This window comes from Leptopilina boulardi, unplaced genomic scaffold (genome assembly GCF_019393585.1).
Source record: "Leptopilina boulardi isolate dan_hultmark-lab unplaced genomic scaffold, ZJU_Lbou_2.1 LbouV2_31, whole genome shotgun sequence".
Classification (NCBI taxonomy): Eukaryota; Metazoa; Arthropoda; class Insecta; order Hymenoptera; family Figitidae; genus Leptopilina; species Leptopilina boulardi.
This window is the reverse complement of record NW_026137874.1, coordinates 1,330,511-1,354,877: the sequence shown is the minus strand read 5'-3', so window position 1 is coordinate 1,354,877 and position 24,367 is coordinate 1,330,511. Positions and strand designations below refer to the sequence as shown.

The window sequence follows — 24,367 nt, the reverse complement described above, 5'->3', positions numbered from 1 at the left end:
ATAATAAAACAAAAAGAGTTAATTTCTAAACCGCGGAAACTTTTATTCATGAAGTTTACATTCGAAGAGATTGTTACGATTGTGATTGAAAAATCGTGTTTTTAACAATAAACATGTCGTACAAATGAATGAACATTTGGGAGCATTTATGATGATGTTCCATCACAATTAAAAGTAACTAGTGTGTAGCTATTAATTATAATTAACAATGAATTATAATTAATAATTTTTTTTTATAAATTAAACGGCGGCCGTGAGGAGATCGCTGTATTTTTTAATTTTACTAGAGACACTCATATCGACGTATCTATCACCAATAGAAACAACCATTCCACCAATTAGAGATGAATCAACTTTGGTATTGAGTAAAATTGTTTGTCCTTTAGTTAAGAACATTTTCAATGTTGTTTCTAATTTTGCTTTCATATCAGCGTCCAATGGTTTTGCTGTAATCACTTCACAAACAACTTCTCCTCGATTTGCTGCCATTATTGTTTTAAAAGCATTTACAACTTGATTTAATTTTGCCAAACGTCCATTCTCAGCAAGAAGACTTAACATATTCGTTGTTGCTGGATTTAATTTTACTGATGAGCCTATTTGATTAAAAGCATCGGCCTTTACTTTTCTTTTAATCGATGGATCTTTGACGAATTCAACAAATTTCTTGTCTGTTTTCAATAAACCCTAAAACGAAAATTTTGATATAAAAATTGTACATATTTTTAAAGAAAAAAATATATATTTACCTGAATATTAGTTAAATCTTTTTCAACGACATCTAAACTTTTTTGTTTACTTGCAGCAGAGAAAAGTGCAGTTGCATATCGTCCTTCTAAACCAAAAACTTGAATAGGGGGCTGAAAATACATGACAGTGAAAACTAAAAAAATTCTAATATATGAATAAAACAATATGTAACTTAGGTAAATAATTAATTTATCCTTATAAATAATGTAAATTTTTACCTTAATCATTTGTTGCCCTGCGGCAGATGAAAATGTTCTCGCCTAGAAATGTAAAAAAAATTTTTTTTTTAGGTTATAATAATAATAAACTTATACAGTATATATTTTAAAACGTCAAATTTTATCAATTCTTTAACAGAAATGTAAAAAATATGGTTTGTTAACTTACAATTATATTAATTTTGCTGGCTGACATGTTTATATAAGTATTTTTACTATAAAAATTTACTCTAAAATACTTTGCAAAACAGCTGATTGCGTAACAGAAAAAATACACAAGGCTACCAACATGTGTCTTCAAAGAAAACAGGGATGACAATTGTAGTGAAGAAAAAAATGACTATTGTTGATGTAATCTTTTAATTATTACGTTTTTAATATTTTAAAACACAGATTTCTAAAATAATTTCCGAAAAAAGTAAGTAAATAAATGTTGGTTGCCTATGGAAATTAATAAAAAATTAAAGAATTAAAACTTTTGGCTGTGACTGTCACAAAAATAACCTATAAATTTTCTAACCATTCTATATAATTGTAAATATATTAAAAATTATTTTTAAAATAAATATTAAATTCATCATAAATCTAAAGTAAAAGATAAATAAATTAAAAAGGAATATTTAAATTTATAGAGTGGCGCGCATAAAACACGCCCCCGCGTTGCGTACAGTGAAGACAAAAATCGAAATATCGACGAAAACGTGTTGTGTATTTGTGTGTGCACTTTATTGTACAAATGTGTATGTAGAAGAGCAAAAGAGACAGAAGAAAAGGGTCATCGTGATCTATATATTTTCTCAAGGAGGGAGGAATTATCAAACTCCAGCTGGGAGTTACTTGCGAATTTATATGTGAAGTGTATGACAATTTTTGTCAACGGCTGTCATTCAAGATTTTCAAGTTTTTGTTTTTTTTTTTTAAATAGAGAAGTACAGTTCGTTGCATCGGCTTAACAATGGCGATGGGCAAAAGTTTTCGCGTCTATGAGAAAATAAAGCAGAAACAAGCAAACCCACATTCCCTTCTACTGGAACATCGAAATCACAAGGAAACTGTCCTCTTTGAATCACAAGCTGTCGCTGTACTTTGTAAGTATTTAAATAAAAATATATTATTATCAAAATAAACTTTTCTTCAGGTACAATTTTATATACCTGTGCAAGAATGAAGATGCAAATATTTCGACTTATATACAAGCATCTAGATTGAAAAATTGAAGTTATTGTTTTCATTTAAAAATTATCCCTTCATTATTGACTTATTGTTGCTTTTGACATTTCAAAAAAAAACAAAAGATTTTTACTCCGATTTGGAAAATGTTTTGTTTTTTATTTTACATTCAATACAAATATATAGATTCAAATTTGTATAAAAAAAAAAATAGATGTGATTTTTATTTTTATAATTTAAAATTAAATTTTTTTACAGCTGCTTATGAGACTGAAACCCTAAAACCAAATTATACAAAACTCCTTGACGCATATGGTTGCCTAGGTGTTTTACAATTAAATGCAGGCGATAATACATTATTGTATCTTGTTCTTGTTACTGGATGTTTCTCAGTGGGAAAAATTGGAGAATCCGAAGTTTTTAGAATCACTCAAACAAATGTTGTTCCACTATTTTATGTACAAACAAACGAGGATAGAGTTTCTGAAGTAAGAAAAGTGTTAAATTCGGGCACATTTTATTTTTCTTGGTCCTCAGGACAACAAGATGTATTCGATATCACTCTTAGTGCTCAAAGACGTTATAAATCATCAACAACTGATAATAGGTTTTTCTGGTTAGTATAATTTCCCAATTCCTCTCTTTTTTTTAGATAAAATTAATTATCTCGTAGAAAAAAATTACTGTTTAATTTTTCAAATAATGAAATGAAAATTATTTTTATAAAATTCGGTCATAAAAAGCTTTAACAATTTATTTGAAAGATTATCAAGGATAAATTTTGACAAAAGAGTAAACTGAATTAATTAATTGATTGATAATAAGTAAATGTAAATTTTATTTTAAATTTTATTTTCCTATTGTTAAAGAAATTTTTAACGAAAAAACGAGTAAAAAAAGAGTTAAATAATTATTTATATTATTGTGTATAATAAATATTAATTGGAAATTGTATAAAAAAAATTTGTTTTTAAAACCAAAATTTAATATTTTATTCAGTTTATAATTTAATTTACATTTCAAAAATTAATTTAACGTTATATAAATTTTTAGGAATCGAATGCTTCACATACATTTATTAAGATTTGGAGTAAATACAAGTCAATGGCTTTTAAAAGTAATGTGTGGCAGTGTGGAAATTAGAACTGTTTATGTAGGACACAGACAGGCTCGTGCTGTTGTCATATCGAGATTAAGTTGCGAACGAGCGGGAACAAGGTAATTGATAGCAATTAAAAAAAAAATAAAACAAAAAATAGATATAAATTAGTTTTTTCATGTTAATTTACCTATTTTATTACCTATTTTCAGTTTAATAATTTGTACTGCAATTTTTTTTTTTTTATTATCATGTAATTTGAAATTTTAATTTTTAATTAAATTGGAATTTTAGATTCAATGTACGAGGAACAAATGACGATGGTCATGTGGCAAATTTCGTAGAGACTGAGCAGGCAATTTATTTAGACAATGAAGTCGCATCGTATATTCAAACAAGAGGTTCAGTTCCATTATTTTGGGAGCAACCGGGCATTCAAGTTGGTTCGCACAAAGTGAAAATATCACGTGGTTTTGAAGCGTCAGCGCCAGCATTCGATAGACATTTAACAATGATAAAACAACGTTACGGTCAACAAGTAATTATTAATCTTCTTGGTTCGAGTTTAATTGGCAGTAAAGAAGGTGAAGCAATGCTCAGTCAATTATTTCAAACACATCACAATATGTCGAGACACACAAATGTACCGCATATATTATTTGATTATCATCAAGAATGTCGTGGTGGTAATAATAAAAATCTCTCGAAATTAAAAGCAAAAATTGAAAAATATCTTGAATCATATTCATTATTTTATGCTGTTGGTGGTAATCGTGTTAATGAACAAAAAGGTACAATACGCACCAATTGTCTTGATTGTCTCGATAGAACAAATTGTGTACAAACATTTATTGCATTGGAAATGTTATCGAAGCAACTTAGTTTATTGAATATTTTTGAAAAACAACAAATGGTATCGAGATTTGAGGAGGTTTTTCGACAAATGTGGATTAATAATGGTAATGAAGTTAGTAAAATTTATGCTGGTACGGGTGCGATACAAGGTAGTTCGAAATTAATGGACGGTGCAAGATCTGCCGCGAGAACAATACAAAATAATCTTTTGGATTCAAGTAAACAAGAGGCGATTGATATTTTATTATTGGGATCGACATTGAGTACTGAATTGGCCGATAGAGCGAGATTATTATTACCATCAAATATGCTTCATGCACCTCCGAGTGTACTCAGGGAAATGTGTAAAAGATATAATGAATATGTGGATACAATGAGACTTAGAGTTTGTATTGGAACTTACAATGTTAATGGAGGAAAGCATTTTCGAAGTGTCGTTTATAAGGATTTATCTCTTGCCGATTGGCTTTTAGATGCGCCTTTAAATTCTACAGGTAAAAATTTATATTTATTCATAGGAAAGATTTGGTTTTTTTTTAATAAAAATTTATATTTCAGCTCTTGTCGATACGGAATACGATAATATTCCCGCTGATATTTATGTAATTGGCTTTGAGGAAATTGTCGATTTAAACGCAAGTAATATAATGGCAGCAAGTACAGAAAATGCAAAAGCATGGGCTGATGAATTGCAAAAAGTTTTGTCACGTGACAGCGAATATATTTTAATAACTTATCAACAATTAGTTGGTGTTTGTGTGTATTTTTTTATAAAACCAAAACATGCACCATTTTTAAGAGATGTGGCTGTCGATAGTGTCAAGACAGGTTTAGGTGGTGCAACTGGTAATAAAGGCGCCGCTGCTATTAGATGCGTTTTATATTCTACCTCTTTTTGTTTTGTATGCGCTCACTTTGCTGCTGGTCAGTCACAAGTTAGCGAACGTAATGCAGATTATGCTGAAATCACTAGGAAAATTGCATTCCCAATGGGAAGAACACTCAATACTCATGATTATGTATTTTGGTGTGGTGATTTTAATTATCGTGTCGATATGGATAAGGATGAAATGAAGGAAATGATTAAAAGGCACGAGTATGATCAAATTCTTCAGAATGATCAATTAAGGGTAAGATGTTCTTTTTGTTAATAATAAAAAAAAAAAAAAATGCAAGTTTTTCTCTTACAGGTACAACAAGAAAGTGGAAATGTTTTTAAAAATTTTATGGAAGGTTCAATTAATTTTGCACCTACTTATAAATATGATTTATTTTCGGACGATTATGATACTAGTGAAAAATGTCGTCAACCCGCATGGACCGATAGAATATTATGGAAACGTCGTAAACAAGTACCTGATTTAGGTGATAATTTTAACAAATTTTAAATTATTTAGTTTATTTATTTTATTCTAAATAAGTCTTAAAATCACAAAATTTTACAGATTCTCCATTGAATTGGAATCCAGGACAATTGATATTTTATGGTAGAGCCGAATTGAAACAAAGTGATCATAGGCCAGTAATATCGGTAATTGATATTGATGTTCATTGTGTGGATCCTGATAAGCGTGAGGAAGTTTTTAAACAAGTTATCCTTGATTTGGGTCCACCGGATGGGACAATTATTGTCAAAGTTGAAGACGAAGGCGATGATGCTGATAATGTTTTTGATGAAACATTTATTGATGCACTTGTTCGTGAATTATCGCCAATTGGTGATGTAATTCTATTGAGGTTTGTCGGTGAGACAATATGGGTGACATTTAGAGATGGACAATGTGCACTTGCCGCTGCTCGTGAAGGACGAATGACAGTTTGTGATTTGCCATTGAAATTGAGTTTAAAATCTCCCGATTGGGTGAAACTTATTGAAAAGGAAATTGAAATTTGTAGTAATACAAATATTTCGCCATTCGATGGCAATACACCGTCAAGTCCTATTGAAGGTATTGAGCAATTGAAAATTTCCGAAAGAAATAATTCTGGAAAAACAAGTCCAAGTGGTCCACCTCCGAGGCCAGCGCCTCCTGGTCGTCCTCAGCCTCCAAGGTAATTGAAATATGTTCTACAATTTAAGATAATGAGTTGTTATTATTTTAATTTAATTAATTTGAAATATTTTCTTAGAAGTCCAATGCAAGAACGTCGAACTGGACCACGTGCGGGAGTATTTAGTGTAATGCCAAATCAATCTCCAATTCCATTGACGAGAAATAATGTTGAGCCGAAGCCAAGCGAGGTGGAGAGATTGTCACCTGAATCGGCAATTTATGAGGAGATTTTGGATGAAGGTCCAAGTTACCCTATACCAAATAGACCTCCACCACCACTACCTCGTTTAGACAATTATCAAGATTCCTCAAGTCGACCTCCAAGCTCGATTCCACCACCTTTGCCACAACGACAAGCACCTTTACCACCGCCACAACATCCACCGCCAAGTTTGCCACCTAATAATCCACCTCCAATTCCGGCAAGAACAACAGGTGGTCCTCCAATTCCAGCCAGAAATCCTCATTAGATTATAAGAAAATCTAGCCAGTCTTAGGTGAAAAACCATATTTTTTAAGTAACTTATCAAGAATTTAATTTAAAACATAAATAATTAATTTAGAAAATTATTGAGCGTCACGAACAATTTTTCTGTCCGTCTCTAATTTACAGTAATTATTTTTTTTAAGTCACATTAACTTTTTTTTCTAAATCAATTTTATCTCTATAAATTGATTATTCAATTGCTGATCAAATTGCTTCGTTTTCTTGTTTCATCAATTTTTCTTCATTTATTAATTTTCGATTTATAATAATCTTCTAGAAAGGTATTTTACTTCCAAGGTTCCTTTGTTTTTTAGTATATTTAAATTAAAGGGTGCTTAATCATAGAAAAAAGATGAAAATAATTTTTATTATTGTACATAAATATTTGAAGAATTGAAAAGTAGATTTATAGATTAAATAACAAAGACTCAACTACTTGAAGTAAAAGAGAAATATTTTTCAAAAAAAAATTTACAAGGAATCACAAATTTCTTTATTAATAAGGCTGTGAATCAAAAAATTGAGATTTTTTTTTTAAATCGTAATTAAAGGTGTTTTTCTTGTTGAAATTCTTCTTTATATTAGTTGAAAACAATTTATTTTTTGTGAAAATATTCAAATATTAAGACGGACGGAAAAAACATTCAATTGTTAATTGAAAAGCTTAGCTCTCAGTAGGAAGAATGTTCAATTTGAAATAATGTGTTTAAAAAAAAAAAATTGTCATTTATTGTACAAATTAATTAAGCACCCAAATTATTCAAAAACAAAACAATTTATCAAAGAACAAACGATATCATTGAGTATTGGGGGAAAAAAATAGATAATGTTTTACCTATAAAAATATACTGCTCGCATTTCTGTGAAAAGCTAGCATGCGAAGCCATTACAAAAGTTTGAAAACACCGGAGTATATTCTTTTATTAATTTTTAATTTTAATTTTTAAAAAATAATTTTTCAGTCAAAATATTTTAATTAAATTTCCCCAAAGAAATTTTTTAATTAAGAAAAACATAAATTCTAGTTCTAATAAAGTATTAATGGAATTTATTTTTAATTTTTTGTACTTAAATAATTTCACTTAACTTTTTTTCCTTACTCTCAATTTATATTAATAGTAAATTAATGTAAGACTTTTAAATTAATAATTTTATATCACAGGAACATTGATTTCAAATTTTCCGGGAATTTTCAAACAAATGCTTTTTGTAAATTGCACGATTAAAAGTTTTAGAGATTAAACACTGCAAAAATAATGTCGAAAAGAACTATTAAGCCTTGTGTATATAATATATAAACTATATAAATATAAAGTTTCAAAATATATACGTTTTTACATTGAAGAAATAAGTTTCGGAAATATTTTTAAAATTGTTTGTTTTTGAAAGACTAGAAAATATATATTATAAATTTCTATTTGAAAAAATATATACCTATATATAAAAAATTTATGAAAAAAGTTCTTTTCGATTTAATTTCTGAAATTGATGATAATTTTTGCAAAATTAAAAAAAAAGAATAATGTAAATATTATTTTTGCATGAATTTAATATTTTCTGCCTACTTAGGTGTATTTCGATTTAAAAAAAAGAATAACAAAAATTACAGAAAAATGTTCGAATTTCTTACCGAGAACAATGAATAAATTAAGGGATGCTGAATACCCTGCCAGTATTTGAAAAAAAAAAAAAAATTTGCCCTATACTCGGTATACATTCCACGTGCATAATTGTATTCATAATAATGTATAAGCAATTGTTGACCAATGGTTGCACATATTTTTGTGTCTTTAGTCTCTATGGATGGTGCGTATGAGTTGAGAAAATGTTACAAAAAAAAAAAAAATTTTATGAATGTTATTCAATTAACTTAAAAAAAAAGAGACAAACAAGGCATTCTCTAATCAGATATTGTATTTATTTTGTAGTAATTATAAAATGAATGAATATCGTGTATAAACATTCTTTTATTTCTCCTGCACTTTTAATCTTTTAGAAATTTATTATTTATTTGTTTTGAACAAAAGACAATTATTTATTTAAAATCTAAACAAAAGAAATAGAATTTGAAAATAAAATTTTGGTATAAAAACAGCAAATTTAAATCTGAAATTCATTGTTTACTTTTATTTGAGATTAATTATTACATTTACCAAGCGATGCATTTTTCAAGAAATAATTACTTGAAATTGTATCATCGGGGAATCTATAGACTAATTAATTAATTGTAACGATGTTTAATTAAATACTTGGAAAACAGTGATGGCCTAAGTCTAAAATCCACATGTGACTTTAATCGTTGCATAAACAGTACATATATTCATTAAAAAACAACACTCAATCATATATATATATATACTATATATAGTATACTTGTGCAATTATTTACAAGAAACATTATTATCAAAGACATCAGCTTTTATTACTTATTTTCCCATTAATTTTATTTATTTATTTATTTTTTTTTTTTGCCTTAATATTAACAATACTTAGAGGTAAGTAAAGACAAACTTGTAATTACTATAGAGATTATAACAGATAAAATTGCTCCCTCATCTAGAAATTTGAATTTAGAGTTTAAAATTCATAATATTCGATTCAAAGAATTAGATTCTCTTAGATTCTAATTGTTTAATTACATAAGTCGAGATTTTGTTTTCTTTAAAAAAAAAATCATTTTTTTTTTATCAACGAAAAGTAAACTTTTTTTACATCATAAATATTAGTAAACAATTTAAAATAATATTCCTTTTTTTAAAATTAAAAACCTATTCTTCTCTTTTTCATAATAGAAAAAAAAATTATTAAAAATTTGACAGATCTTTTTCGAACAAATTTTTAAATAAAATATCAAATAAAACAAAAACTAGAAAAAAAGTAGTACCGAAAGTACATTTCAAATTGCTAAAGAAAAATAAAACTTGAATAATAATAAAGTATTCATTGAGTATGTACTACACTTGCACGAGTTTCTTAAATAACGAGAAAATTTCAGTCTAGCTCATTAATCTAGAAGTCAAAGAACTTTACAAGAATGGCTAAATATTTATATTTATGTATATGAATATATAGTAGCAGTAAAATGGATTAATTAATTAATAAATAAATGTTATTTTTCAAATTTTCATTGCAATTTTTTTTTTTTCCTTTGACACTGAATTGTTTACTATTTACAATACTCAGTAAAAAATTCACTGAGCTTTTTTTCCGCTCTTTTAAAGAGAATCTAGCACTTTTTTTCCTCTTATAAACTTCGACGTTTTAATTTAAAAAAAAAAAAAAAAAGAAACACCTACTTGATTTCTTTTACACATCTAAAAAATCTTTTAGCAATGTGACACGACGTTTTTCGGCAATATCCATCTGATTCTCTAAATCTCCACGATCTGTTGTTTCAGCTCTTTCAATTTTCCAAGAAAGATTTTCTATTTCCGCCTCTAATTGAGCTTGTTGATATTCAAACTGTAAATAATTATTTTTTAAACACGCGGAATAATAATTTTTCTAAATTCGTTTAGAATTTAAAAAAAAAAATTACTTAAAACTTAATTTTATTTAATTTATATTAAAAAATTAATTTTTAAAATTGTTTGATTTGTATTTTTTCAAAATCCTTACCAATTCTTTTCGTGGTCCTGCCTCCATATAGTAAGCATAAGGATATGTATATTGTAAAGTATAGCGACAACGAGCCAAAAGCGAAGCAGCTGCGTATAAATGTTGCCAATCGATCCAAGTTCCACTTGCATTCATTACTTTTTTATTAATTCTCATTTTTATGACCTCCAAAGTCTGTTGTTCTAACTTTAAAGATTTACTATGATTCTCCCACTGAAACAAAAATTTTTTTTTTTTTTTAAATAGAAAATTTTATTTAATTTAAATGTTTTAAATAATTTTTATTTCTTACCCTTTCGTAATAATGAAGATATTTTTTGAGAGCTTCTCTCGCTTGAGCGTGAACACTTTCATGAGCAATATTTGGATTTTCCTTGTAACGCGAACATTCGTAATATTCACTTCCGTGTGCTTTCCAATCACCAAGGCACATCCAACAAAATTCATGTTTACAAGTGTAACATTGCATGTGATTACATCCACCATTTTTCTCTATACAAATGTGACATTTTGGACACTGGAATAAAATTAAAATTTTATTTAAAATTCAAATAAGTTTTTAATTTTAAAAAACTAAATACTTTTGACACTTACGTCTTTGGTATGGGCACTGATATAATTTGCTGTTTCTGAATCGTCTGCACATTTTGTTAACCATTTTTTAATTGTATTACAATCAGTCGGTGCATGATAGTCCATACCACATCGAAAACTAAAATTTTATCAAAATTAAAAATTGTTCAAAAAAATAGAAAAAAAAAACCAACTTACCAAAATATACTTTTACATGAAGAGCACATGACTCGTTTAGCTCGATGTTCCTTAGAACGCATAACAATTTGACAATTAGGTCCAGGACAAAATCTCAATTGTGGATGTGATTTAACATAATCACGAAATGCAAATTGTTGATATCTTTCTCGCATACTTGGTTTAGTTAAAAGAGAAAGTACAAAATCTTCCGGTACTAAAACTTCACATTCTTGTGCCATACAACTGATACCTGTAAAATAAAACAAATTATTTAATTATTTAATTATCATTTATAAATAAATATATAAACATTATATTTACCAGTTGAAATTCCTTGAGTTATTTGAACTTCAAAATGCATGCACCAACAGTCTTTGCAAAATGAATGGCCACATGTGAGTAGTGCAAATTTTTCCGGTGGAAAAACTGTAACGCAAACAGTGCAAAATCCACCTCTTTGTATTTTTAGAGCACATGAAGGATCTGGTGGATGTAGAGGTTTTACTTTTGAAGTAACGAGAAAATTTGAAGCATTAGTGCGATATTTTGCCAAAACATCTTGTAATGCCCAATCATGTGTATGAAGCAAAACTTTTGCTAAGGACGGTGTAATGTGAAGATTATTACTTAAAACTTCAACATTTTCATTTAATAACCTTTCAACTTCCTCAACACGAAGACAATCATGAATAGCGTATTCAGGATCTTTTCGTCCTTGATCCGGATCAACGTCATTGTCTACTTCACCACCCCAAGGTTGTACATTATAATAATCCTCATAACCTGTATCACCACAATCCGAATCTGAACAATCCATTTCACTATCATATTCCTCCCCCGACATCTGTCACAAGGAAAAATATCATTAATTCACCATTTCATCAAAATAACCTCAAATAATTAATTACAGATCATTTTTTACGAAAATTCTTAAATTTAACAATAATTTTTCTTAAATACATTAATTTTAAATCGATAAAAAAAGAAAATTGAACAAACATAATAATATATAGATATACATAGCATACGAATTAATTCTTTTTCATTTTATTCCCATATTGAAATATTTACAAAATTTTAAATCCATTACATTTTGACAAAATCCCGATATTCTTGAAAATTAAGAGAGCTCCATTATACATTTAAGACAAGAGGATTTCTTTTCACTTTACGCTTGGGAGAAGGGAATGATTTTCTATATTATTACAAATGTTGATATTTGCAAGAAGAAATAAGAATTGTCTAAAGGGAAATTTTATATTAGAGCAGAGTTTAAAAAAAAGAAAATGGCTTGAAAACATATAAAAGATGAGAATTTTAAGAGAAAAAAAAAAAAATTTTTTTTCCCCACTGCGCCACACTTGTGAAATATGAAGGCACGTAAACAAAATTTCATAGATTTGATATACTTTTTATAATTCTTTAACATTGGATTCATTTTAATGCAATTTGTCACTTACTTTTGTAGTTTTAATTATACAATATGTATCAAGAGAAATTCATGGATGATTAAATATTATAAGCAAAACAAATCAGAAAGTTCACCTCGTGCAAGTGAACGGCGTACACACAACTAAATATTTCATTGTATATAAATTTATTTGCGTATGTATGTGTTGCATATCAGGGCCGTATTAATATTAATAAAATTGAAATATTTTTACCATATAATTATTTTTCATTTTACATATTTCTATACAAAATTATCTCAACTAAATTATGTGAAATTAGATTTTAAGTTAATTTTATAATACAATTATAATTTATTTATCATTTATACTTCGTATCACAGAAATATTTAAAATCTATTTTTAAATTTTCCGCCTAAAATCATAATAGACTTCCGACAATTGGGAAATTATTATTGGTGTGTGAGCACCTTTACTATAAAAAATAATATTTTTCCCGTGTTTTTCTTGATTGAATATTTGTTTTTAATCGTGTTTTTAATAAACAACGATAGTGTTTAACAAAAAAAAAATTATATTTTGTACTCAATAAAAAAAACAAAAATGGATAGTTCCGAAGACGAGGAGAAATTTATACCACCGGAGAATTTAAAAACAATTGTGTCAAGTGAAAATATTGATAAAAATTTTGTACAATTAAAACATAAAGAGAATTATGAAGCAAGTTATCAGGCTTTTAAAAATTGGCGTGATTCAAAAATGTTGTTAACCACGGAAGAAACATTATTAAAATATTTTGAATTAATGAGCGAAAAATATAAACCATCATCATTGTGGTCACGTTATTCAATGTTAAAAAAAACTATTAATTTTCATGAAAAAATTGATATTACCAAATTTAAAGGATTGACACCGTTTTTGAAAATTAAATCCCAAGGATTTCAAAGTAAACGTTGGAAAGCTTTTAAACCAGAAGAAGTATGTGATTTTATTACAAAAGCTCCTGATGAATTTTGTTTAGCAATAAAGGTATAAAAATTTTTGTCTTTTAAATATATTCATAAACAAATTTTTTTAATTCTACAAAATTTCAGGTTGTTTTAATAGTTGGAATAGCGGGTGCGTGTGTTGCTGAAGAATTAGTTAATTTAAAAACAAAAGATATTGAAGAGCATGGACAAATGTTATTGATAAAAATTGCTGCAACAAAATTTAAAAAAAGTCGCACATTCACAATTACACCAAAATATTCTGAGATAGTAAAAAAATATCGTGATTTACGTTTAAAAAAGACTGAGACCGATAGATTTTTTGTTAATTTTCATGGTGGTAAATGTACCGTTCAAGTAATTGGAAGAAGAAGATTTTGCTCAATGCCAAAACAAATTGCATCTTTTTTAAAATTACAAGAACCAAATTTATATACGGGACATGTATTTCGATTAACTGCCGCCTCTTTGCAAAAAGATGTTGGTAGTAATATTCTCGATTTATTAGATAACAATGACGATATTGTAATTGAAGAATCGCAAAAAAGAAAAATTACAAATCAAGAAAAGAATGTTGATTTGTCTTCAATTAAATTTCAGGAAATTTTATTTCCCTATCAGGAGTCAGACGATGATGAGGATGATTACGAAGATGTTCCTATAAAAATACCGAAATTAGAAATGGATTTTGAATTAAAATCAGGGCACGATCCACTCGAAAAAATGTGATATTTCTATTTAGCCTAGTTTTTATAATTTAGTTTTAAATTCTATTTTGTATAGAAAATACTTTGGTATTTTTTGTTATACTTCAATATTAATAATACATAAATGTATTTGTAATGACAAATAAATATATTAAATTATTTATTACACAAATTTAATTTTAAATTTTCCTTTTTTTTGTGTAACATTTCGGAGGTTTCACCTAAACTATAAAGAATCATTCACATCTCTATTGAAAAATTATCCAGAACAACCAATCAAATTTGTTTGGGAAAATGTGACTAACCTAACTGAACCTAACTTTTCCTTCTTTGTAATTATTTTGATATGAAAAAAAAAGAAAATTTTTAAAAGTAATGCTGTACTATATTGTTAATAGTTATAATTTATTATCATTTAATAATTATAAAAGTTTATAAATTTGTTAAATTAAGTGTTTAATAAAAATGTCACGAATTTTACTTAGAAAATTTGTGAGACAAATCAAAGGTGTCAAATATGTCAGTACTTGGTCTCCACTCGCTACTGCTTTTAATTCAAAAGCAACACCGGATTTAGATTTAAATAATAAAACTAAAGCAACTGTAAGTACATTTTGTTTTTTTTTGTTGTTGAAATATTTACGATGAAATTGTCAAGTTTGATTATTGTTATTATAACATAACCTTAAAATGTAACTTGAAAATATTTTTTCTTAAACTAAATGAAAATTTTTATTATTAATTAGTGAAAAATTTATTATATTTGATTAAATTATTGTTACAATTTTTTCTTTTTAGGGATTGTTTAATATTCCTGAATTAGAGAATGCATCAGGTTTTGAGATACTCAAAAATTATGCGATATCACATTCAAATAAACTTGTTGAGGAAGCAACAAGTCCTGATCGTACAAGAAAAATGGTTGAAATTTTTGATGAACTATCAAATACTTTGTGTCAAGTTGCAGATATGGCAGAATTTATAAGATTGGCTCATCCGGATCAAGAGTTTTCAAATTATGCAGAAGATGCATGTTTGGCAATTAGTAGTATAGTTGAAAGGTAAAAAAAATATTTCTTTCACTGATTATTAAATTATAATTGGTAATTTTTTTTTTGCTTTTAAATACTACAATTATTTTCAGATTAAACACTGATAGAAATTTATACGATTCATTGCAACGTGTTATTAAAAATGGCGATATACATAAAACCACAGACATTGATAATCATGTATCACAATTATTTTCAATTGATTTTGAACAAAGTGGTATTCATCTTCCAGAAGAACAAAGACAAGAAGTTGTTAATCTTAACGATTTTATATTACAAGTAATTTGATTTTATATGTTTTAAAATTGGTTTTTTTAAAAAGGAAACAGATTTAACTACTTAAAATTATTTCAGATTGGTCAAAAATTTACATCGAGAGCCCTTACTCCAAGATCAATACGAATAGATCAAGTACCAACGATAGCGAGAAAATAGTAAGAAATCTTTATTTTCTGCATTAATAATTAATAATAAAAGTAGATCATAATTTTTCATTTAATTTTAAATACAGTTTTATTGCCGAAAAAGGTCATGTTGTGATTAATGGTCATTTTGCCGAGTCGCCAAGTCCATTAATACGTGAAGTAACTTATAAAATATATTTACAACCTGATCGTATTCAAGAACGATTTTTAAGAGATCTTTTAAATTCAAGACATAAACTTGGTGTAATTTGTGGTTTTCCCTCTTACGCTCACAGGTAATTTTTCAATATTTAAATAGTGAAATAAATTGAATTATTTTTTTTTCACAAAATTCTTCCACAGAGCCGTTAAAGGAAGCACAATGGAAACACCGGAAAATGTAAAGGACTTTTTAAATATTTTAAATGGAGAATTAAAAGCAAGAGCAGCGAAGGATTTTGAATTTATGCAATCAATGAAGAGCCAGAGTTTAATAACTGTAAGAATTATTAGAATTATTTTTTTTTCAGAAATTTAAAATGTTTTTTTTTTTTTCAATTACAGACTATTATGCCGTGGGATACAACATTCTTTACATCGCAAGCGAGAAATTCTTGGTTACAAATGTCAACGACTGATTATTCACCATATTTTTCATTAGGAGCGTGCATGGAAGGTATTAATTTAATAACTCAAGCTTTATTTGGAGTTCGTTTAGAAGCGGAATCAACACAACAAGGCGAAGTTTGGCATGATGATGTTTATAAATTAGCTGTTATTGATGAAACAGAAGGATTATTGGGACATATTTATTGTGATTTATTTGAACGTGAGGGTAAACCAAATCAGGATTGTCATTTTACAATTAGAGGAGGACGAGAATTACCCGATGGTTCTTATCAGGTAGATAGTCAAAAGAATTTTTGAATTTTCAAAAAGAAATTAACAAAATTAATTTTAGAATCCAATAGTGGTGATAATGATATCATTGCCAGTGTCAAGATGGTTAAATCCATGTTTATTATCGCCATCGTCGATGGAAAATTTATTTCACGAAATGGGACACGCTTTACATTCAATGCTTGGTAGAACGAAATATCAACATGTAACTGGAACTAGATGTAGTACAGATTTTGCCGAAGTTCCAAGTATACTCATGGAATATTTTGCTAGTGATCCTCGGGTAATAATATTAAAAAAAATCATTTTTAATTGCCTTTTTTTATAACAATGTAATTGTTTTTAGATTGTAAAACTTTTTGCTAAACATTTTCAAACACAAGAACCAATTCCCGAGCAATTAGTGGAAAAATTGTTTGCCTCAAAAAGTGTTTTTCCAGCGTCGGAAATGCAAAATCAAGTTTTTTACAGTATGCTCGATCAAGTTTATCATAGCGAGGAATTAAAGTGTGATACAACGAGTATTTTAGCTGAAATACAAAAGGATTATTATTCACTTTCTTATATTCAAAATACGGTAAATTAAAAAAAAAAAATTTCAAAATAAATCATTTTTTATTTCAAATAATAATTATTAAATAATTAATTCACAGGCTTGGCAATTAAGATTTTCCCATTTAGTTGGATATGGAGCGAAATATTATTCTTATTTAACTTCAAGAGCAATTGCATCATGGATTTGGCAAACCTATTTTCAAAATGATCCCCTGAGCAGATCGTCAGGTGAGAAATATCGTCGTGAATGTTTGGCACATGGCGGTGGTAAACCACCATCGAAATTAGTCTCTGATTTTCTAAATAAAGAAGCTAGTCCATCGAATTTTGCAAAATCACTATTAAATGAAATTGATATGAGAAATGAAAAAGTTCACATAATGAGGAGACAATTAAACTCGTAAATATTCTCGCCAATTGTAAATAGCGTCATTTAATATTATATTTGTCGATAAGGTAAAAAAAAATTCCACGTTTAAAAAAACGTATTCTTTTCTTAAAAAAAAAAAAGAAAACTAGAAAAAAAACGTAACATCCATTATAAATAATCCAATGGCCTGCACGACAAAGTAAAAAAAAAATGAAACGGATAAATAAAAATTGACATGAAAACAAACAAATTAGAAATTTGTTGTTAAAGTCATTGGAATATTTACAGAAAAAAAAAAGTTGTGTACATAAAATAGTTTAAAAGCAAATAAAAATCTAGGACTTTTTTAAAGTATTTTTCGTTGTTTTTTTTTCATGGTTTTATTACAAATACAGAACCTTAAGCTATTTACAGTGTTGACGAATTCTACGAAATATTACACAAAAATAAGTTTTGTAGCATAAACCTATTTATTCAAAGTAAATGCAGTATAAAGTAACTTATGAAGTAATTGAAAAAAATTTTTTTGAATAAAGAATACTTTTTTTTGAGAAATATTTTCTTGAGAAGAAAGTTTTCTTTTTGTAAATAAACGTTACGGTCTACTGCATTTCTTCGCAAAAATTGCATTTGTAATAAAATTCTTCAATGAATTTGCTCCCACTAAATTAGCTATTTCTCTCATTTACTTTCTCTTCGTGATTTTATTTTTTATTTTTTCATTATAAAAGTCTCAGTAAATAGAAGCCAGTCTATATATAAATAACACTGAGACAGAAAATAATATTGCTCACAAGTATACCCTTAATTTTTTTTTCAGTCGCTTTCGATAAATTATACTGAATTTCAATTATTGATGTTAGCTATAATTTTCTCATAATTCACGCGTTTTTTTTTAAAACTACTATTTTGATAATTCTGAAACTACAAAATTAATTATACAATTTTTTATGACCTTTTTTTGTAAGTCGCATAAAATTAATTGCATTTCAAAAATTATTTATTTTTTTAAAATTATTATAAAACAATATTTTTAAACATTCTATATTCCAAATGCTACAGAAAACTTATTTTGTTTTTAATGCACCCTTGTAAATTAATTACTATCATCTCTCTTAATATTATTAATTAATTATAAAAATTCAGTTTGTAAATTGATTTAAGTATTTTAAAATTGTTCTTATGCTAGTCTCTGCCAAAAAAAAAAGAATACACTAATTAAAGTGGAAAAGACTTACTGGTAAAATTGTTATTTTGTTTCTTTTAATTTTCTGTTTATACAAAAATATTGTAAATTTTACGTTACATATTTTAATTTTCCACTAAAATTCTTTTTGTAAAATATTTTACTATAAATAATTTTAAAAAATTTAGAACTTTACTTAGTAATTTTAAATTAATTCTACATTAAGAATAATTAATTGAAGAAATAATATGTAATTAAATAAATGAATAAAATAAATTAAATAAATGAAATATCTACAGAGTTTCGATTTAAATTAGCAAATTAAATATTGGCAGAAACTATTGTAAATAATTTATTTATTATATTAGAAAGGGAAAATTTTTTTTTTAATCACATTAAATCAATTAAATATTAACAAATTGAATTTGAAGCTAAGTGAGGAAAATTTTTTGAAAAAAAATTGCACACTTGCAAAATTGATACATTTATAAATAATGAGGGCGCACAAATTCTACTTTTCTCTCACAAATAATGTGATAAATAAAACTATTGTTTTAAAATTTCGTTTCCAAAACGAAAGAAAAAAAAATATATAGTAATAATAATAATAAAAGAAAAGTTACAAAGGCAGTATGCGAATTTAAAGACTGTCCATTTGTATTGCTTCAATTAATAATAAATACACTTAGGAATATCTTAAGAAATAGGCACGTGAAATATCTCGAGAATTTCTTCCGAGTTCGAATCATCATCATCATCATCATCATCATCATTATCATCATTATCATCATAGTAAATTATACAAGGGTGCCTTGTGTTTTAATTTTGGTTTGACCAAGTTGATTTCTAATAAACAGTTATTTTTGTTTTGTAATATCTTCAGTCTCTCATGGAAAAAGTTAGAAAGCACATAATTGTTAAATTAAAGAATTTGTTTTCCATATTTTTCGTGTTAAAGCAAATCATTGTGCAGAATTTCCATTTTTTTTTATACGTTTCCTAATAGGATTTTTTTCACTCACACACACACTCTCTTTCTTTCTTTCCTTTTTCCTCTATTCACTCAAATTCTACGTCTTAGTTCGCTAAGAAAAAACACTGCATTGCGTAAAAACTTGTTATGCAAAACAGACGTATTATTATTATTATAGTTAATATTTCTCTGTGATGCTTTTTTTTCAATTAATTTTTTTTAAAAACCAAATAACACAACAACAAAAAAGTACGTTGACTTTTTTTTTAACACTTCAACACATTTTTAAAAAAAAAACAATAATTAGGGGCGCGAAAAGGGAATGAATTTTTGAAAAATGTGAAATTTTTTTCGTTTTGTAAGTCGACGAACTTTTCAATTATTATTATTTTTTTTTTTATCCCACGCTCAAAATTCGAGGAACATGGAATCACGAGATTGAGGGAATTTTTTGTATGTGTGTCTTGGCAATTTGCAAGCATCAATGAAAAAATCGTTTTTTATAGCAAACGTAAACACTTTACACTTGGATGTCATAATTTTGGCAGGTGGTCGCGGTTATGCGACATAATTGTACTGATTTGCATTGTCCTTATCTCGCTCCATATAATCTCTGTCAATTAATGATTCTATTCGTTTCTTCAAGTCCGCCGGCTGAAATTTTTTTTTTATTTGCAAATTAATTAAAACTAATAAAAACATTTTTGTGAATTAAAAATTAATTTAAAAATTACCTTGACGGGAAATTTAAGTTGATTGTAAAGTTCACTGATAAGAAGATTGTGCGTAAGGGTTTTTCTCATTTTCATTATTCTCACAATAGCTGCGTCTATTTGATATTGACGATCCTGATAAACTCTCTCCTCAGTTGCTTTCTGTTCTTCGTTCTAAAAAAAAAAAATATTAATTATTATTTTATAAAATAAATTTTTATAATCGAAAATTTTCTCTATTGTCCTTACCGTTTCCTTCATTTGAATTTGATTAATCTTTATTCTAAAAAGTTTATTAGTAAAATCGGCATTAAAGACAAATCTATCATTATCAGCAACGTCACGACCACGTGGATTTTTTTGGAGAACTCTAGCTTTACCGCACGCTAACGATTGTAACGTTCTTCTTAATTCGCCATCTTCAATATTTGTCGCCGCTTTAATCTCCTCAAGCGATAAATCATCAGCGTCATTAAAAAGTATTAAAACCAAAGCTTGAAACAATGAGACTTGCAATTCTTTATTTCCCTATTGAAAAAAGAAATTATTTTCAAATAAAAAGAAAAATAATTATAAATAAAACATTTTGTTTTATTAAAATGAAAAAAAGAAAATTACCTGTTGAAACCATGCTTTTAATACACAATGACCTAAAGTTGGTTGCCATTGTAATTTTCTTCCGCTATGTTTGCCTAGATAAAATTTATTGAACACGTCTTGATATTGGACCATTTCTAACGGTAAAGTCACTTCCATGACGGGATAAGTTGGCCAATATCCCATTGTGAGAATTGACACTGTTAAATCTAAATTACTGGCCGATAATTCATTTTGCAGGTTGCTGGAATACTGAAATTTAAATTTTTCAAATTAAAATATTAATAAAACAAAAGGAATACAAACAATTTTGAAATAAATTAAACGTACTTGTTTAAATGCAATATTAATATCTTTACTAAGTTCCATATCCTTAAACATTCCCTCAAGTTTACTGGTGAAACCACCACCGCATTCCTGCTTTAATTTTGATAACATTGATTTTTCAGCGTCAACCGATGCCGATTTTCCCACCAATAAACGTTTGGCCAAATCTTTTTTATAGAACGCTTCGAAAACATCTTTGCCATGAATAAATCGAAACAATACCATAATTTTATCCAATAAACGCTCCAATTCCTCCTCAGTTGCCTCCTTATTTCCTGCTCTCAATTTACAGTCAACGAATTTTGCTAAAACAAAGTAAAAGAAAATTAAACACATAATTTAATAATAAATATAAATTTTAATGTAAAAAAAAAAAAAAAATTACCTATCAATTCGGCTGGTTTATTTGCCCTTTGATTAATAAACGCTTCGAAAGCTTCCTTCAAACTATTTGCAAATTTCTCATTCTTGTGAAAACAAGTATTAACTATATTATCCATTTTGTCTTTGAAATCTAATAATTCCTGTACCATTGTCTTATCTTTCTCAGGATCTATCACTATCGTTTTGCCTTTTTTCTGTTGATAAAAAAACAAAAAATTATAAAAATTATTTTAATTATTTAATTTTTGAAAAAATGTACGCAAAATAATTTTACATAAAAAATTTTTACCTTAATATAACTATTGAAATTCAAACATAGTTCAACGAGTCCATTTTTAATTCGACTGTACAAATTATAAAGTAGCGATAAATCGTGAATTCGATTTTCATCTAATAAGCCACTTAAACCTTTTTGAAGAATGCTGGAAATATGTTCGGATAACAATTGCTTTTCCACTGTGTGAATAAGGGACCATCTTGAAAAAGAAAATTTTCGATAATAATTAATTTTTCTTTTGGAAAAACATCTTTTTTTTGGGAAATAAAATTTTTTTTTGCTCTTACTTTGTTGATGTGTCAAGATAATGAAGTAAACGCTCGTTTTCCTCTTGTAAACGTTTGTCAACGTGAGCTAAATATTCCGGGACGTCATGCTCTGTCATGAGTCGTTGGCCTTCTGCCGCGTACAATCTTTCAGTAGCTTGAAGGAACCTTAAGAAAAAAAAAAATTATTATTTAAAATCATTTTGAATTTATTTAAATTAAAAAAAAAAATTAAATTCTTAATTTTACAATTCTTTTCTTTACAATTGGATTGTAATTTTTAAATGAAAAAAAAAACGTACTTTGTTTCGAAGGCGTCCTGATAAATTTGCAAATCAGACAACATTCTCAGTAATGACTTAAGTAGAGTTCGATCCACTGTGTCACCTTGTCGTTCTTTTTCAATGAGCATGAGAAGTCCTTCTACTGTTCGCGTTTGCACAAGATTATTTAGAACAATATTAAGTCTAAATAAATAAAGTCCCATTTCCCTGTTTTGAAAAAAAATCAAATTAATAAATAATACATTAATTTTTTAAATAATTTAAAATAACACATACCAAATTGACGAAATTCCGGAATTTTGTAAAACATAAGTTCTGTCAAGATATAAAAAGATACTCCTAATCATAATCATTTGCCGACAGTGCGATTGCCAGCATTCATTCATTTTTTTCAAAAAAATATGCCTGTCCATTGATTCAGCGACAAATTGCTCTATATTTGCTTTAACATGCGATTCCGTCAAATTTGTTAAATTATTATAAAGCGTCGATGCCATTTTATGATTACACATATTTTCTACGGCTTGATAAAGTTCTTCCAATGAATATCGTATGCTTTTGCTAGTTTGAATTGCAACCACAGCTTCTCTTAATTTTTCCCATGTCTCCTCTTGATAATTATCCGGTAATCTTGGTTTATCTTTAGAAAAAAAAAAAAAAAAATTCAAATGCATCAATATTTTTAAACCTAATTTCTCCAAATTTAATATTTAATTATACTAATTTTAATATTTATCTTTAAAATGGTAATTAAATATTTTTGTAAACACAAAATTGCGCAGATTGTTTTCAGAATTATGTAATTGCAAGATAATGAGATAAATTAGAAAATGCACTATCACTAAACTTGATCGTCATTTAATTTAATTAGACTACTTTTTTTATATATATATGTGTGTATAAATTTATCATCAAAAAGAAAAAGAGAATTGAAGTTACTTCAAAAAAGAAGTTAATCAAAAAATCAAATTAAAATAATTAAACATGGCGTTTTTAAAATGTAAACACAAATTGAAAATAAAAAATAATTTCAACAAGTTTGTAATGCATTCCAAAATGAATGATTTGCGTATTTTTTTAGACAATGATAACGGCATTTAAAATGAGGCAAGAATGCCTTTCTCTTAAATGAACAATAATTAAAAAATTGAAATCATAAAAAATAATCGATGCATAGTAAAGACATTCAAATTGTCTCTTATTAAATTAAAACAGATAAACTTATTCAAGGGCGTTTTTAAAATAAAAATGCTCTAAGCAAAAGAACAAAAAAAAAAAACGTAAATACGTCAAAAATACGATAAAAGAAGTTTCGCAAGACAAGGAAGGCAGAGTGCCAAAAAAAGAAAAATGAATATATGGTAAAATTGATCAATGCCAACTGATTTTTGAAGGTTATGTATATGTGAGAATATAAATTTTTTACTTACTTTTGAAATTCTTGATGACCAATTTTTTAGCTGAACCTGGCTTTGCATTAGCTAAACTTGGTGATATTTTATTCGTTACTCCGTTAGGATTGGTGACAGTCAATGCTGAAAAATTTGCCCTTTTTTGCGAATTAGTCGTGGCAGCCGCTGTGTCCGTCATATTCTCAATTTCGTCTATCTCCGTAATTGAAGTAGAATATTTGGTGCGCTTCGTGGAGCCGAAGCCCGTGGCCGTCGTGTGCTCTGTGGACGACCTCTTCACCTGTGCAGTGCCCAAAAGCTGTGTTCTTTGGAATTTAGACATATGCAAGCATCCTTCGGCCGCTGGCCCTCACTAATATTAAGAAAAACTTTGTTTTTCACTTTTAAAAGTTTTACACTTGAAAAATTTGACTTTTTTTTTCACAAATTTTTTTTAACACAAAAACTGCGATAAAAAAAAATCACATTTATACACGATTAACTATATACTATAGGTTGGTTTGATTATACGATTAGTTCATACGGTTCATAAACACTGGGACAACAAATTGGACAAAT

At 27.3% G+C, this 24,367-nt stretch overlaps 6 protein-coding genes across 7 annotated transcripts; 3 read left to right on the top strand and 3 right to left on the bottom strand.

Moving 5' to 3' along the window:
* Positions 1-18: 18 nt before the first annotated feature.
* On the bottom strand, positions 19-1,280 carry LOC127283483 (ATP synthase subunit O, mitochondrial). Its single transcript, XM_051308408.1, has 4 exons — positions 1,138-1,280; positions 969-1,010; positions 750-860; positions 19-687 (listed from the first exon to the last, which is right to left on the bottom strand). Exons 1-4 carry the CDS (start codon positions 1,162-1,164, stop codon positions 241-243), a joined length of 627 nt encoding a protein of 208 aa, XP_051164365.1. The 5' UTR covers positions 1,165-1,280; the 3' UTR covers positions 19-240.
* Positions 1,249-7,567, top strand: LOC127283480 (synaptojanin-1). Of its 2 annotated transcripts, XM_051308400.1 has the most exons (10): positions 1,249-1,386; positions 1,601-1,826; positions 1,894-2,056; positions 2,397-2,754; positions 3,192-3,356; positions 3,532-4,586; positions 4,651-5,222; positions 5,283-5,457; positions 5,538-6,144; positions 6,223-7,567. In XM_051308400.1, exons 3-10 carry the CDS (start codon positions 1,924-1,926, stop codon positions 6,614-6,616), a joined length of 3,459 nt encoding a protein of 1,152 aa, XP_051164357.1. In that variant the 5' UTR covers positions 1,249-1,386; positions 1,601-1,826; positions 1,894-1,923; the 3' UTR covers positions 6,617-7,567. The 2 variants fall into 2 exon arrangements, with proteins under 2 accessions (XP_051164357.1, XP_051164358.1); XM_051308401.1 differs by lacking the exon at positions 1,601-1,826 and having other exon boundaries at positions 1,264-1,386.
* A 1,173-nt stretch (positions 7,568-8,740) lies between these two features.
* On the bottom strand, positions 8,741-12,597 carry LOC127283482 (potential E3 ubiquitin-protein ligase ariadne-2). Its single transcript, XM_051308407.1, has 7 exons — positions 12,465-12,597; positions 11,326-11,848; positions 11,023-11,254; positions 10,846-10,963; positions 10,544-10,768; positions 10,252-10,464; positions 8,741-10,095 (listed from the first exon to the last, which is right to left on the bottom strand). The coding sequence occupies exons 2-7, from the start codon at positions 11,846-11,848 to the stop codon at positions 9,940-9,942; spliced, it is 1,467 nt and encodes a 488-aa protein (XP_051164364.1). The 5' UTR covers positions 12,465-12,597; the 3' UTR covers positions 8,741-9,939.
* A 293-nt stretch (positions 12,598-12,890) lies between these two features.
* Positions 12,891-14,281, top strand: LOC127283277 (uncharacterized). Its single transcript, XM_051308014.1, has 2 exons — positions 12,891-13,442; positions 13,508-14,281. Exons 1-2 carry the CDS (start codon positions 13,017-13,019, stop codon positions 14,129-14,131), a joined length of 1,050 nt encoding a protein of 349 aa, XP_051163971.1. The 5' UTR covers positions 12,891-13,016; the 3' UTR covers positions 14,132-14,281.
* A 158-nt stretch (positions 14,282-14,439) lies between these two features.
* Positions 14,440-17,744, top strand: LOC127283273 (mitochondrial intermediate peptidase). The gene is made up of 10 exons (XM_051308009.1): positions 14,440-14,712; positions 14,908-15,170; positions 15,254-15,440; positions 15,516-15,595; positions 15,673-15,861; positions 15,929-16,064; positions 16,130-16,468; positions 16,527-16,748; positions 16,812-17,042; positions 17,119-17,744. Exons 1-10 carry the CDS (start codon positions 14,575-14,577, stop codon positions 17,422-17,424), a joined length of 2,091 nt encoding a protein of 696 aa, XP_051163966.1. The 5' UTR covers positions 14,440-14,574; the 3' UTR covers positions 17,425-17,744.
* On the bottom strand, positions 17,522-24,312 carry LOC127283270 (cullin-4A). The gene is made up of 11 exons (XM_051308006.1): positions 23,828-24,312; positions 22,674-23,037; positions 22,416-22,604; positions 22,135-22,281; positions 21,860-22,046; positions 21,572-21,764; positions 21,190-21,491; positions 20,881-21,111; positions 20,512-20,790; positions 20,284-20,436; positions 17,522-20,203 (listed from the first exon to the last, which is right to left on the bottom strand). The coding sequence occupies exons 1-11, from the start codon at positions 24,129-24,131 to the stop codon at positions 20,108-20,110; spliced, it is 2,445 nt and encodes an 814-aa protein (XP_051163963.1). The 5' UTR covers positions 24,132-24,312; the 3' UTR covers positions 17,522-20,107.
* Between the last annotated feature and the right edge of the window lie 55 nt (positions 24,313-24,367).

Bases quoted from the DNA above. Each gene is read 5' to 3' on its own strand.
- LOC127283483 (XM_051308408.1), bottom strand. From the start codon at position 1,164: ATGTCAGCCAGCAAAATTAATATAATT. The intron at 1,011-1,137 runs GTAAGTTAACAA...TTACATTTCTAG, and splicing joins CCAGCAAAATTAATATAATT to GCGAGAACATTTTCATCTGC. The intron at 861-968 runs GTAAAAATTTAC...ATGTATTTTCAG, and splicing joins CAGGGCAACAAATGATTAAG to CCCCCTATTCAAGTTTTTGG.
- LOC127283480 (XM_051308400.1), top strand. From the start codon at position 1,924: ATGGCGATGGGCAAAAGTTTTCGCGTCTATGAGAAAATAAAGCAGAAA. The intron at 2,057-2,396 runs GTAAGTATTTAA...ATTTTTTTACAG, and splicing joins ACAAGCTGTCGCTGTACTTT to CTGCTTATGAGACTGAAACC. The intron at 6,145-6,222 runs GTAATTGAAATA...ATATTTTCTTAG, and splicing joins GGTCGTCCTCAGCCTCCAAG to AAGTCCAATGCAAGAACGTC.
- LOC127283482 (XM_051308407.1), bottom strand. From the start codon at position 11,848: ATGTCGGGGGAGGAATATGATAGTGAAATGGATTGTTCAGATTCGGAT. The intron at 10,465-10,543 runs GTAAGAAATAAA...TTTTTGTTTCAG, and splicing joins ATCTTCATTATTACGAAAGG to TGGGAGAATCATAGTAAATC. The intron at 10,096-10,251 runs GTAAGGATTTTG...AATTATTTACAG, and splicing joins CAGGACCACGAAAAGAATTG to TTTGAATATCAACAAGCTCA.
- LOC127283277 (XM_051308014.1), top strand. From the start codon at position 13,017: ATGGATAGTTCCGAAGACGAGGAGAAATTTATACCACCGGAGAATTTA. The intron at 13,443-13,507 runs GTATAAAAATTT...ACAAAATTTCAG, and splicing joins AATTTTGTTTAGCAATAAAG to GTTGTTTTAATAGTTGGAAT.
- LOC127283273 (XM_051308009.1), top strand. From the start codon at position 14,575: ATGTCACGAATTTTACTTAGAAAATTTGTGAGACAAATCAAAGGTGTC. The intron at 14,713-14,907 runs GTAAGTACATTT...TTTTCTTTTTAG, and splicing joins ATAATAAAACTAAAGCAACT to GGATTGTTTAATATTCCTGA. The intron at 15,171-15,253 runs GTAAAAAAAATA...AATTATTTTCAG, and splicing joins ATTAGTAGTATAGTTGAAAG to ATTAAACACTGATAGAAATT.
- LOC127283270 (XM_051308006.1), bottom strand. From the start codon at position 24,131: ATGTCTAAATTCCAAAGAACACAGCTTTTGGGCACTGCACAGGTGAAG. The intron at 21,765-21,859 runs GTAAAAATTTTT...TTTTATCAACAG, and splicing joins ATTTCAATAGTTATATTAAG to AAAAAAGGCAAAACGATAGT. The intron at 20,437-20,511 runs GTAAGGACAATA...TTTTTTTTTTAG, and splicing joins AAATTCAAATGAAGGAAACG to AACGAAGAACAGAAAGCAAC.